This window comes from Oncorhynchus mykiss, chromosome 15 (genome assembly GCF_013265735.2).
Source record: "Oncorhynchus mykiss isolate Arlee chromosome 15, USDA_OmykA_1.1, whole genome shotgun sequence".
NCBI classification, from domain to species: domain Eukaryota; kingdom Metazoa; phylum Chordata; class Actinopteri; order Salmoniformes; family Salmonidae; genus Oncorhynchus; species Oncorhynchus mykiss.
The window spans coordinates 67,181,559-67,193,954 of NC_048579.1; the positions used below are offsets into that span (position 1 = coordinate 67,181,559).

At 44.3% G+C, this 12,396-nt stretch overlaps 1 protein-coding gene across 4 annotated transcripts in view; it reads right to left on the reverse strand.

Annotated features, from left to right (window-relative positions):
* Positions 1-12,396, reverse strand: part of LOC110501001 (IQ motif and SEC7 domain-containing protein 3-like) — a 195,293-nt gene that overhangs the window by 26,135 nt on the left and 156,762 nt on the right. For all 4 annotated transcript variants that reach the window (XM_036945037.1, XM_036945041.1, XM_036945038.1 and 1 more), the window contains 2 exons: positions 5,361-5,486; positions 3,020-3,119 (listed from right to left, as the gene is read on the reverse strand). In XM_036945037.1, the coding sequence (XP_036800932.1) occupies positions 3,020-3,119; positions 5,361-5,486 (226 nt within the window). The remainder of the gene's footprint in view (positions 1-3,019; positions 3,120-5,360; positions 5,487-12,396) is intronic.

A 12,396-nucleotide genomic window follows, 5' to 3' on the forward strand; every position in this document is an offset into this window, starting at 1 on the left:
CTATAACTCAACCGTTCTGGGCTGGCTGGCTTTCAATTGCACAACCTGTTAGGTTTTGATGCTGATACATTCCATACAAATATGTTGGTTTGACAGTTACTGTATGCATGTATGTAAAAATGTGCTTAACAAGTCACATAATAAATTGCATGGACTCAATAATAGTGTACAATAATAGTGTTTAACGTGATTTTTGAATGACTCAGCTGAGCAGTGAATTTTAAACACAGATTCAACCACAAAGATCAGGAAGGGTTTCCAATGGCTCGCAAAGAAGGGGACCTATTTAAGTTTTTAATTACACTTTAGGTGGTGTATTAATACACCCAGTTACTACAAAGATACAGGCGTCCTTCCTAACTCAGATGTCGGAGTGGAAGGAAACCATTCAGAGGCAAATGGTGACTTTAAAACAGTTACCTCCAAAATACTAACCTAAATAACAGAGTGAAAAGAAGGAAGCCTGTACAGAATAAAAAAATGTGACAAATAACTGTACTTTATGTCCGTTATATTTGCTGCAAATCCGACACATCACTGAGTACCTCTTCACATTTTCAAGCATGGTGGTGTCTGCATCATGTTATGGGTATGCTTGTCATCGGCAAGGGAGTTTTTTTTATATAGAAAGAGAAACGGAATAGAGCTAAGCACAGGCAAAATCCTAGACCTGGTTCAGTCTGATTTCTAAAAGACACTGGGAGACAAATCCACCTTTCAGCAGGACAGTAACCTGAAACTCAAGGCCAAATATACACTGGAGTTGCTTAACATCGCGATATTGAATGTTCCTGAGTGGCCTAGTTACAGTATTGACTTAAACCGTCTTGAAAATCTATGGCAATACCTGAAAATGGTTGTCTAGCGATGATCAACAACCAATTTGACATCGCTCGAAGCATTTTGAAAAGTATAATGGGCAAATTTTGTACAATGCAGGTGTGCAGAACTCATAGACTTACCCAGAAGGTCTCACAGCTGTAAACGCTGCCAAAGGGGATTCTAACATGTATTGAGTCATGGCAGTAAATAATTATGTAAATTAGATGTTTTTGTATATCATTTTCTATACATTTGCAAAAATGTCTAAAAACATGTTTTCACTTTGTCAATATGGGGTATTGTGTGTCGATGGATGAGAAATGTTTTTATTTAATCCATTTTTGAATTAAGGCTGTAACACAACAAAATGTGGAATAAGTCAAGGGGTATGAATACTTTCTGAAGGTACTGTATGTACACATGTATGTATGTGACCCATGTGAGAATCAAACCCATAACGTTGGGGTTGGCTACGTAATATGTTAGTTTAGTAGAGTCTTTTTATCCAAATAAATGGAGTTATGTATGATGTGCTTAAATCAAGGCTAACACAATGTATTCTGGGTAATCTATGTGACTGGGGTTGCTAGAACCATTTATCTGCTTCATTCCCTTTTGCTGTTTTCACTACATTCTCCTTCTCTCTCCCTCCCACCGTTTATATCCCTCCTCTCTTTGCTGCTGTCCTATTCTATGATAGTGGTGTAAATGTCTCAAAAAGGGATGTACTTTGAAGGATCTACTTGCAGATCAAGATAACATATTTCTGCACGGCTTACTGCTTGTTTCACTTTGAGTTGCCATGGCAACATCGGTTAAGAAAAAGTTTTCTTCCCTCACTCTGTCTCATTCTCCCAGTCTCTCTCTCTCTCTCCCAGTCTCTCTCTCTCCCTCCCAGTCTCTCTCTCTCTCCCTCTCCCAGTCTCTCTCTCTCTCCCAGTCTCTCTCTCTCTCTGTCTCTTTCTCTCTCTCTCTCTCCCAGTCTCTCTCTCTCTCCCAGTCTCGCTCTCTCTCCCAGTCTCTCTCTCTCTCTCCCAGTCTCGCTCTCTCTCTCTCCCAGTTTCTCTCTCTCTCCCAGTCTCTCTCTCTCTCCCAGTCGGTCCCAGTCTCGCTCTCTCTCTCTCCCAGTCTCTCTCTCTCCCAGTCTCTCTCTCTCTCTCTCCCAGGCTCTCTCTCTCTCCCAGTCTCTTGCTCTCTCCCAGTCGGTCCCAGTCTCTCTCTCCCAGTCTCGCTCTCTCTCCCAGTCTCCCTCTCTCTCGCTCCCAGTCTCTCTCTCTCTCCCAGTCTCTCTCTCTCTCCCAGTCTCTCTCTCTCTCTCCCAGTCTCTCTCTCTCTCCCAGTCTCTCTCTCTCTCCCAGTCTCTCTCTCTCTCTCCCAGTCTCTCTCTCTCTCCCAGTCTCTCTCTCTCTCCCAGTCTCTCTCTCTCTCTCTCTCTCCCAGTTTCTCTCTCTCTCCCAGTCGCTCCCAGTCTCTCTCTCTCTCCCAGTCTCTCTCTCTCTCTCCCAGTCTCTCTCTCTCTCCCAGTCTCTCTCTCTCTCTCTCTCCCAGTCTCTCTCTCTCTCTCCCAGTCGGTCCCAGTGTCGCTCTCTCTCCCAGTCTCTCTCTCTCTCTCTCTCTCTCTCTCTCCCAGTCTCGCTCTCTCTCCCAGTCTCTCTCTCTCTCCCAGTCTCTCGCTCTCTCTCCCAGTCTCTCGCTCTCTCTCCCAGTCTCTCTCTCTCTCCCAGTCTCTCTCTCTCTCCCAGTCTCTCTCTCTCTCTCAGTCTCTCCCTCTCTCCCAGTCTCTCTCTCTCTCTCTCTCTCTGTCTCTCTCTCTCTCCTAGTCTCTCTCTCTCCCAGTCTCTCTATCTCTCCCAGTCTCTCTCTCTCTCGCTGTCTCTCTCTCTCTCCTAGTCTCTCTCTCCCAGTCTCTCTCTCTCTCTCCCAGTCTCTCTCTCTCTCCCAGTCTCTCTCTCTCTCCCAGTCTCTCTCTCTCTCTGTCTCTCTCTCTCTCCTAGTCTCTCTCTCTCTCCTAGTCTCTCTCTCTCCCAGTCTCTCTCTCTCTCCCAGTCTCTCTCTCTCTCCCAGTCTCTCTCTCTCTCTCTCTCTCCTAGTCTCTCTCTCTCCCAGTCTCTCTCTCTCTCCCAGTCTCTCTCTCTCTCCCAGTCTCTCTCTCTCTCCTTTGGAGGGTGAGTAGTGATGCTGGTGTTAGGTGACTTACACTCGTTCTCAAACAGTGTGAAGTGCATGCCCAGGAGGCCCAGGGCTTTACAGAAGGTGTAGGCTGCTGAACTCTTCTTCTTCGGACACAGCTTCAGGATCTGAGGGTAAAAAGACACTAGGTGAGACAACCACATATCACACTCAATAAAGGAAAGACGGAGATGTCAATCAGAACATCAAAATAAGAACCTATTCAGGATGTCTTCTGTTCCCCTTTAAAAACATATTAGTGTGGTTTTATGGACACAGATCAATCCTAATCCTGGACTTAAAAGGCTTTTTCAATTGAGATTCTGCATTGAGCTTGCTTTTTATTCCAGGACTAACTGTGACTGGAAAGCAGCCCTAAAGAGCATAACAAACATAGGTAGCTTAGAGGTTAGAGAAGTCACCTAAAGAATGTGGGCAAGCCCCATCCATCACCCTTGTGCCCTTGAGCAAGACACTTATCCTCCAAAAACTGTTCCAGTGGCATGTGTTGTGGGAGGAGAGTAAACCGTGTTTCCATTGTAACAGATGGGCAGCAATTATTATTCTCTTCTATTATTGTCAAAGCCTTTCTCTTCAATCTCAGTCAGCACTGCAGGTGTTATTGTCAGCTTAGGGTTGGGTTTAGGTGATGGTTGGGGTAAGGTTTTAAGCCTTGCTTTCAACAGGCTTTGAAGTTTGCTTCACATGGGTGTTTCCTGTTCAAGGCACTGGAGAAAAAGCCATTCAAGTCTCAATGTGACCTCCGTGTTAAAATGAAGAATAAAAAATCCATCATCGGTCAGAGAGGATCAACACAGCATATTCATATCATCCTACTAATAACCTGCAGAGAGACAATTTACACAGTATAGCTTTCTCTCTGTGACAAATCCTGTTTCCAGTGAATGTGACATAACAGCACTGCAACTTTTTATATTTTTTCAAGGATGTGTTTGTGAGTGTGTGGGGGAAAACAGCTATGCCTTATGGGTAGAGATATAATGAGGGAAATAATGAGAGAGCGAGAGAGAGCGAGAGAGAGAGAGAGAGAGCGAGAGAGAGCGAGCGAGAGAGCGAGCGAGCGAGCGAGAGAGAGAGAGAGAGAGAGAGGGGGGAGCTCTCATACAGTATAGAAACACCACAGATAGAGAAAGATGAGAGTATCTCCTCAGTGCTGATACTGCAGGGCCTTTTTGGTAAGCCGCCATATTAAACCCATACATCACCGTGACACATCCACCGCTGCAGACAAGAGTGTTGGAACCTCAAGGATGATGATTAACTCGTAAAGAAGAACACCCTGACAATTCATTTCACACAGTAAAATAAATATGAAAATTGCAAACATATCACAGACCCTACCCTCTGAGCAGTCGTGAGAAACAAGGTCTCGCAGGAACCCGCCCTCTTAATTACGTGTAATTGCATAAACCTCGAGAGTGCGTCCTCATTTTTTTTCACGCTTACAAAATGAGGTTCAGCGATTGAAGTAATTATGACATTCTCTTTGTGCCGAATCAACAGTTTTCCGCCAAGACGTCGCAAGAGGATTTTTGTCTGGCCCGGCAAAGAATAAGCATTTTCAAAACTCCCCTCCTCCCTTCGGGGCACAATTACTTTTCGACGGCAGCGCAGGCAGCAGAGAGACACTTTCATTTTTATTTTCTCTCCTCCAGTTTTTGTTCGAGACAGATTAAGATGAGAACCAGTGGAATTATGGGAGTAGTTTAATACTTCACATAGATAACATTTGGAGTTGCCCTAATGGTTTTATTAACTATAACAGACATTTAATCTATGATTAACTCCGAGGCCCATTCGATGTGACTTTGACCAAATGAATGACTGAAGCTTGTACTTCATTACTGACCCCGGTAGTTATTTTCTTTCTCTAGGCTTGAGTGTATAAGTTCACTGCGGACTCCGTTTAACCTACTGTACCATCTATTATTTAAGAAATGAGTCATGAAACAAAATAGAAACTAGGGACGTAGTCATCAGAAAATGGTTCCCTGTGAGAGAATTCCTGGGAATTACATGCCTTGAATATGTGTGGCAGGAAATACAAGCTGCTTTATATGACTGTGACCACACTTCACGAGTCAACTACAACCAAGTTGATAGTGAGTTCATCTCTGTATAGTTTGGAAATGTTACTACTTTAGGTCAGGTGACACCACACTTCCCAAAAGCAATTGTGGCGCAAATCAATTAAATCCAAACACGTAGACATTTGCAGTACTACAATCCCATAACAATGTCCCCCTATAATCCTCAGAGGGGTGTAGTAAGTTGATCATCCCTTCTGAAGACAATACTATATTTCCCACAATCCTTTGCAGAGTCAGTCCGGTGTCAGGGAGTCTTACCACGATAAGGTCATTGAAGAGGAAGACTTCTCTCTGGTGGGCTGCCTGTTTCTGGGCCTTGTTGACGTCCGTCACCTCAAACAGACGGCTACAGCACACCAATCTTCTGTGGGGAACAGACAGAACCTACAGAGAAATAGAGAGCGAGAGATTGATTTTAGAACAAACTTTATTGGTACAATCCAACGTATTTACATAGCTAATTCAACGCCAATTCAAAAATACAATACTCTGAAGAGAGAGAGAAAGATAAAAACTTGTTTTGCAGAAAAAGTTTAAGGAAAAGTGGTGATATCACTCCACCATTTTTCATTGGCGTCTTCCAAGATCTCACAGATGCACAATGATGCGCTACCTTGTTCTACTGTAGGCTGCAACAGAATTACACCGCTGAGCTATCACTCTCCTGTCAATAACTGCCTCCCTAAATCCAATGGATTCTGCTACATAAGGTGTTATTGATGAATTCTGCTCAGGCACAGATTGGACGGTTATGCCCGTTAAAAATGACCATGAAGCCTGCTTCTTAGAACGCTTCACATTTTCAGAGATGAAAGATAGGAGAGAATGGACAGACGGAGAACAGAAAGGAGGGATAAACTGATGCCGTTGGCGAGCCAAAGCAGGGGGAGAGAGGGAGGGGGAGCGAGAGAGACAAAAAGAGAGAGAGAAAGAGGGAGAGAGAGAAAGAAAGAAAGAGAGAGAGAGAGAGAGCGATGAAAGGTGGAAAGCGAGTGTTGTTGATTAAAGGTGTCTTGGCCATGGCCCATCGATCTCTCTGTGCTCCATTGACACCCTTAAAGAGAGGCTCTGATCTTTTAGCCTGCAAGGGGTTTTCTAAAGTACACTAAACCTCACAGACAAGTTCAAGGTTTTCCTCTTTTTCCCTCTTCGTCTCACACTTGGCTACAGTTACCTCTTCCCCCTCTCATTCTCTTTCTCCCCCTCTCTTGCTCTCTCATTCTCTTTTCTCTTATAGTGGAAGAAAAAATCTAGCAACACAATAAATAGAGAGTGATGAACTGAAACGGTGAGTGACTTTTTGGGCGAACTGACCAAATTCACATAGAAATGTGAGTTGTAGATCTGTCCCTCTCATTGAAAGCAAGTATAAGATCTGTTCTATGTGTGTTATTTCTATGCTTTCTGTTCTTAAGTGTAGTTTTTGTGTCTATTACTTTGGGTTTCGTACACCAGCTTCAAACAGCTGAACATACTACAGTTTTGGTTATGGGAAATATATTTCACAGCAGTTTAGATGGTACAATGATTCTCTACACTACACATTATTATTCCTTCACATAAACAGAAATTAGGCAAACTATTAGAATTTTAGCAACCAGGAAATGGGGGAGCAATGTATGCATGGTATATATTTAAAGGTGCAATCTATAACTAAAATGTTTGGTCAAAAGTGTTGAACTTGTTTGGATATTCAGTTAACTGCCAAAATAAAGGAAACACTTGACTAAATGAGGGGTATAAAGTATATTGAAAGCAGGTGCTTCCACATAGGTGTGGTTCCTTAGTTAATTAAGCAATTAACATCCCATCATGCTTAGGGTCATGTATAAAAATGCTAGGCAGGCCATTATTTTGGTACCATGGCTACACCCCATAGGATGACAATGCCGCCATCCACAGGGTACGAGTGGTCACTCAATTGTTTGTTGAGCATGTAAACCATATGCCCTTGCTGTCTCAGTGACCAGATCTCAACCTAATTGAACACTCATGGGAGATTCTAGAGAGGTGCCTGAGACAGCTTTTTCCACCATCAACAAAACAGTAAATTATGGAATTTCTTGTGCAAGAATAGTGTCGCATCCCTCCAATAGAGTTCCAGACACTTGTAGAATCTATGACAAGGCACATTGAAGCTGATCTGGCCTGTGGTGGCCCAACACTTTGTTGTGTTACAGCCTGAATTAAAAATTTATAAAAATGTATTATATATATATATATATATATATATAATTCAATCAATCAATCAATCAATCAAATTTATTTTATATAGCCCTTCGTACATCAGCTGATATCTCAAAGTGCTGTACAGAAACCCAGCCTAAAACCCCAAACAGCAAGCAATGCAGGTGAAGAAGCACGGTGGCTAGGAAAAACTCCCTAGAAAGGCCAAAACCTAGGAAGAAACCTAGAGAGGAACCAGGCTATGTGGGGTGGCCAGTCCTCTTCTGGCTGTGCCGGGTGGAGATTATAACAAAACATGGTCAAGATGTTCAAATGTTCATAAATGACCAGCATGGTCGAATAATAATAAGGCAGAATAGTTGAAACTGGAGCAGCAGCACAGTCAGGTGGACTGGGGACAGCAAGGAGTCATCATGTCAGGTATTCCTGGGGCATGGTCCTAGGGCTCAGGTCCTCCGAGAGAGAGAAAGAAAGAGAGAATTAGAGAGAGCATATGTGGGATGGCCAGTCCTCTTCTGGCTGTGCCGGGTGGAGATTATAACAGAACATGGCCAAGATGTTCAAATGTTCATAAATGATCAGCATGGTCGAATAATAATAAGGCAGAACAGTTGAAACTGGAGCAGCAGCACAGCCAGGTGGACTGGGGACAGCAAGGAGTCATCATGTCAGGTAGTCCTGGGGCATGGTCCTAGGGCTCAGGTCCTCCGAGAGAGAGAAAGAGAGAAGGAGAGAATTAGAGAACGCACACTTAGATTCACACAGGACACCGAATAGGACAGGAGAAGTACTCCAGATATAACAAACTGACCCTAGCCCCCCGACACATAAACTACTGCAGCATAAATACTGGAGGCTGAGACAGGAGGGGTCAGGAGACACTGTGGCCCACTCCGAGGACACCCCCGGACAGGGCCAAACAGGAAGGATATAACCCCACCCACTTTGCCAAAGCACAGCCCCCACACCACTAGAGGGATATCTTCAACCACCAACTTACCATCCTGAGACAAGGCTGAGTATAGCCCACAAAGACCTCCGCCACGGCACAACTTAAGGGGGGGGGGGGGGGGGGGGGGCGCCAACCCAGACAGGATGACCACATCAGTGACTCAACCCACTCAGGTGACGCACCTCCTCCAGGGACGGCATGAGAGAGCCCCAGTAAAGCCAGTGACTCAGCCCCTGTAATAGGGTTAGAGGCAGAGAATCCCAGTGGAAAGAGGGGAACCGGCCAGGCAGAGACAGCAAGGGTGGTTCGTTGCTCCAGAGCCTTTCCGTTCACCCTCCCACTCCTGGGCCAGACTACACTCAATCATATGACCCACTGAAGAGATGAGTCTTCAGTAGAGACTTAAAGGTTGAGACCGAGTTTGCGTCTCTGACATGGGTAGGCAGACCGTTCCATAAAAATGGAGCTCTATAGGAGAAAGCCCTGCCTCCAGCTGTTTGCTTAAAAATTCTAGGGACAATTAGGAGGCCTGCGTCTTGTGACCGTAGCGTACGTGTAGGTATGTACGGCAGGACCAAATCAGAGAGATAGATAGGAGCAAGCCCATGTAATGCTTTGTAGGTTAGCAGTAAAACCTTGAAATCAGCCCTTGCTTTGACAGGAAGCCAGTGTAGAGAGGCTAGCACTGGAGTAATATGATCACATTTTTTGGTTCTAGTCAGGATTCTAGCAGCCGTATTTAGCACTAACTGAAGTTTATTTAGTGCTTTATCCGGGTAGCCGGAAAGTAGAGCATTGCAGTAGTCTAACCTGGAAGTGACAAAAGCATGGATTAATTTTTCTGCATCATTTTTGGACAGAAAGTTCCTGATTTTTGCAATGTTACGTAGATTTTTTGCAATGTTGCAATGTTACGTAGATGGAAAAAAGCTGTCCTTGAAATGGTCTTGATATGTTCTTCAAAAGAGAGATCAGGGTTCTCACCCATCTACACACAATACCCCATAATGACAAAGTGAAAACAAATTTATTAAAAAACGAAATATAGAAATATCTTACATACATAAGTATTCACACCCCCGAGTCAATATTTTGTAGAAGCACCTTTGGCAGCGATTACAGCTGTGAATCTATCTAGGTAAGTCTCTAAGAGCTTTTCACACATGGATTGTGTAACATTGGCCATTATTCTTCTCAAAATTCTTTAAGCTCTGTCAAATTGGTTGTTGATCATTACTAGACAAGAATTTTCAGGTCTTGCTATGGATTTTCAAGTAGATTTAAGTCAAAACTGTAACGCGGCCACTCAGGAATATTCACTGTCTTCTAAGCAACTCCAGTGTAGATTTGACCTTGTGTTTTAGGTTATTGTCCTGCTGAAAGGTGAATTCCTCTCCTAGTGTCTCGTGGAAAGCAGACTGAACCAGGTTTTGATGGTGATTAATTCCATTCCGTTTCTTTTTTATCCTGAAAAACTCTCCAGTCCTTGAAGATTAAAAGAATACGCATAACATGATGCAGCCACCACTATGCTTGAAAACATAGAGAGTGTTACTAGTAATGTGTTGTATTGGATTTGCCCCAAACATAACACTTTGAATTCAAGTTAATTGCTTTACCAATTTTTTTTGCAGTATTACTTTAGTGCCTTGTTGCAAACAGGACACATGTTTTGGAATATTTGTATTCTGTACAGGCTTCCTTCTTTTCACTCTGTCCATTAGGTTAGTATTGTGGAGTAACTACAATGTGGTTTTGTCCGGCAACTGAGTTATGAAGGACGCCTGTATCTTTGTAGTTACTGGGTGTATTGATACACCATCCAAAGTGTAATTAATAACTTCACCATGCTCAAAGGGATATTCAATGTTTGCTTTTTATTTTATTTGTACCCATCTACCAATGGGTCTCCTTCTTTACGAGGCATTGGAAAACCTCCGTGGTGTTTGTGGTTGAATCTGTGTTTGAAATTCACTGCTCAACTGAGGGAACTTACAGATACTTGTATGTGTGGGGTACAGAGATGAGGTACTCATTCCAAAATCATGTTAAACACTATTATTGCACACAGAGTGATTTCATGCAGCTTATTATGTGACTTGTTAGGCACATTTTTACTCCTGAACATATTTAGGCTTACATTAACAAATGGGGTTGAATACTTACATTGTTTCATTTTTAATTAATACAAACTTAATTCCACTTTGACATTATGGGGTATTGTGTGTAGGCCAGTGACAAAACATCTCACGTTAATCCATCTTAAAGTCAGGCTGTAACAACAACATGTGGAAAAAGTCAAGGCGTGTGAATACTGTAAGGCACTGTATTTAAAATTAAAATGAATATTATTCATCAAATTTACAGACTGACTCCCAGAGGGGCAGATTTAAGGCTCTAATAGCTCCTACTATAGAGACACTCATTGGAGTTATAAGGGTTATGCTAGGTCTCTTCACAAAATAATAATAACTGTGTATCCCCTCAGGAGTACATGAGAATTAACTGGAGATGACGCTAGTCTAATTCAGTTCCCTTACGGCTCCTAGGATTAACAGTCCAGATGCACATAGGGTCCAATACAAAAACTAGAACACTGTCCACTGGGGGCCGTGGAAAGGGCAACTGCTTGAGAAAAAAAGGTGGGTAGGAAAGACAGACAGAGAGAGACAGAGAGAGATGGAGGGATAATGAGGCCGAGACAGAGAGAGATGGAGGGATAATGAGGCCGAGACAGAGAGAGATGGAGGGATAATGAGGCCGAGACAGAGAGAGATGGAGGGAAAATGAGGCCGAGACAGAGAGAGATGGAGCGATAATGAGGCCGAGACAGAGAGAGATGGAGGGATAATGAGGCCGAGACAGAGAGAGATGGAGGGATAATGAGGCCGAGACAGAGAGAGATGGAGGGATAATGAGGCCGAGACAGAGAGAGATGGAGGGAAAATGAGGCCGAGACAGAGAGAGATGGAGCGATAATGAGGCCGAGACAGAGATGGAGGGATAATGAGGCCGAGACAGAGAGAGATGGAGGGATAATGAGGCCGAGACAGAGAGAGATGGAGGGATAATGAGGCCGAGACAGAGAGAGATGGAGGGATAATGAGGCCGAGACAGAGAGAGATGGAGGGATAATGAGGCCGAGACAGAGAGAGATGGAGGGATAATGAGGCCGAGACAGAGAGAGATGGAGGGATAATGAGGCCGAGACAGAGAGAGATGGAGGGATAATGAGGCCGAGACAGAGAGAGATGGAGCGATAACGAGGCCGAGACAGAGAGAGATGGAGGGATAATGAGGCCGAGATAGAGATGGAGGGATAATGAGGCCGAGACAGAGAGAGATGGAGGGATAATGAGGCCGAGACAGAGAGAGATGGAGGGATAATGAGGCCGAGACAGAGAGAGATGGAGCGATAACGAGGCCGAGACAGAGAGAGATGGAGGGATAATGAGGCCGAGACAGAGAGAGATGGAGGGAAAATGAGGCCGAGACAGAGAGAGATGGAGGGATAATGAGGCCGAGACAGAGAGAGATGGAGCGATAACGAGGCCGAGACAGAGAGAGATGGAGGGATAATGAGGCCGAGACAGAGAGAGATGGAGGGATAATGAGGCCGAGACAGAGAGAGATGGAAGGATAATGAGGCCGAGACATAGATGGAGGGATAATGAGGCCGAGACAGAGATGGAGGGATAATGAGGCCGAGACAGAGAGAGATGGAGGGATAATGAGGCCGAGACAGAGAGAGATGGAGGGATAATGAGGCCGAGACAGAGAGAGATGGAGGGATAATGAGGCCGAGACAGAGAGAGATGGAGGGATAATGAGGCAGAGACAGAGAGAGATGGAGGGATAATGAGGCCGAGACAGAGAGAGATGGAGGGATAATGAGGCCGAGACAGAGAGAGAGGGGTGAGGGAAACGGAGAGAGGAAAATGTGGGTAATGAAAGAGTGAAAGAGAGTGGGTGAGTTTAGGTGAACTACATGGGGTTCGGTCACGTCTATACAGCGGCCAGTATCAATACAGAGACAGGTGAACTACATGGGGTTCTGTCACGTCTATACAGCGGCCAGTATCAATACAGAGACATGTGAACTACATGGGGTTCTGTCACATCTATACAGCGGCCAGTATCAATACAGAGACAGGT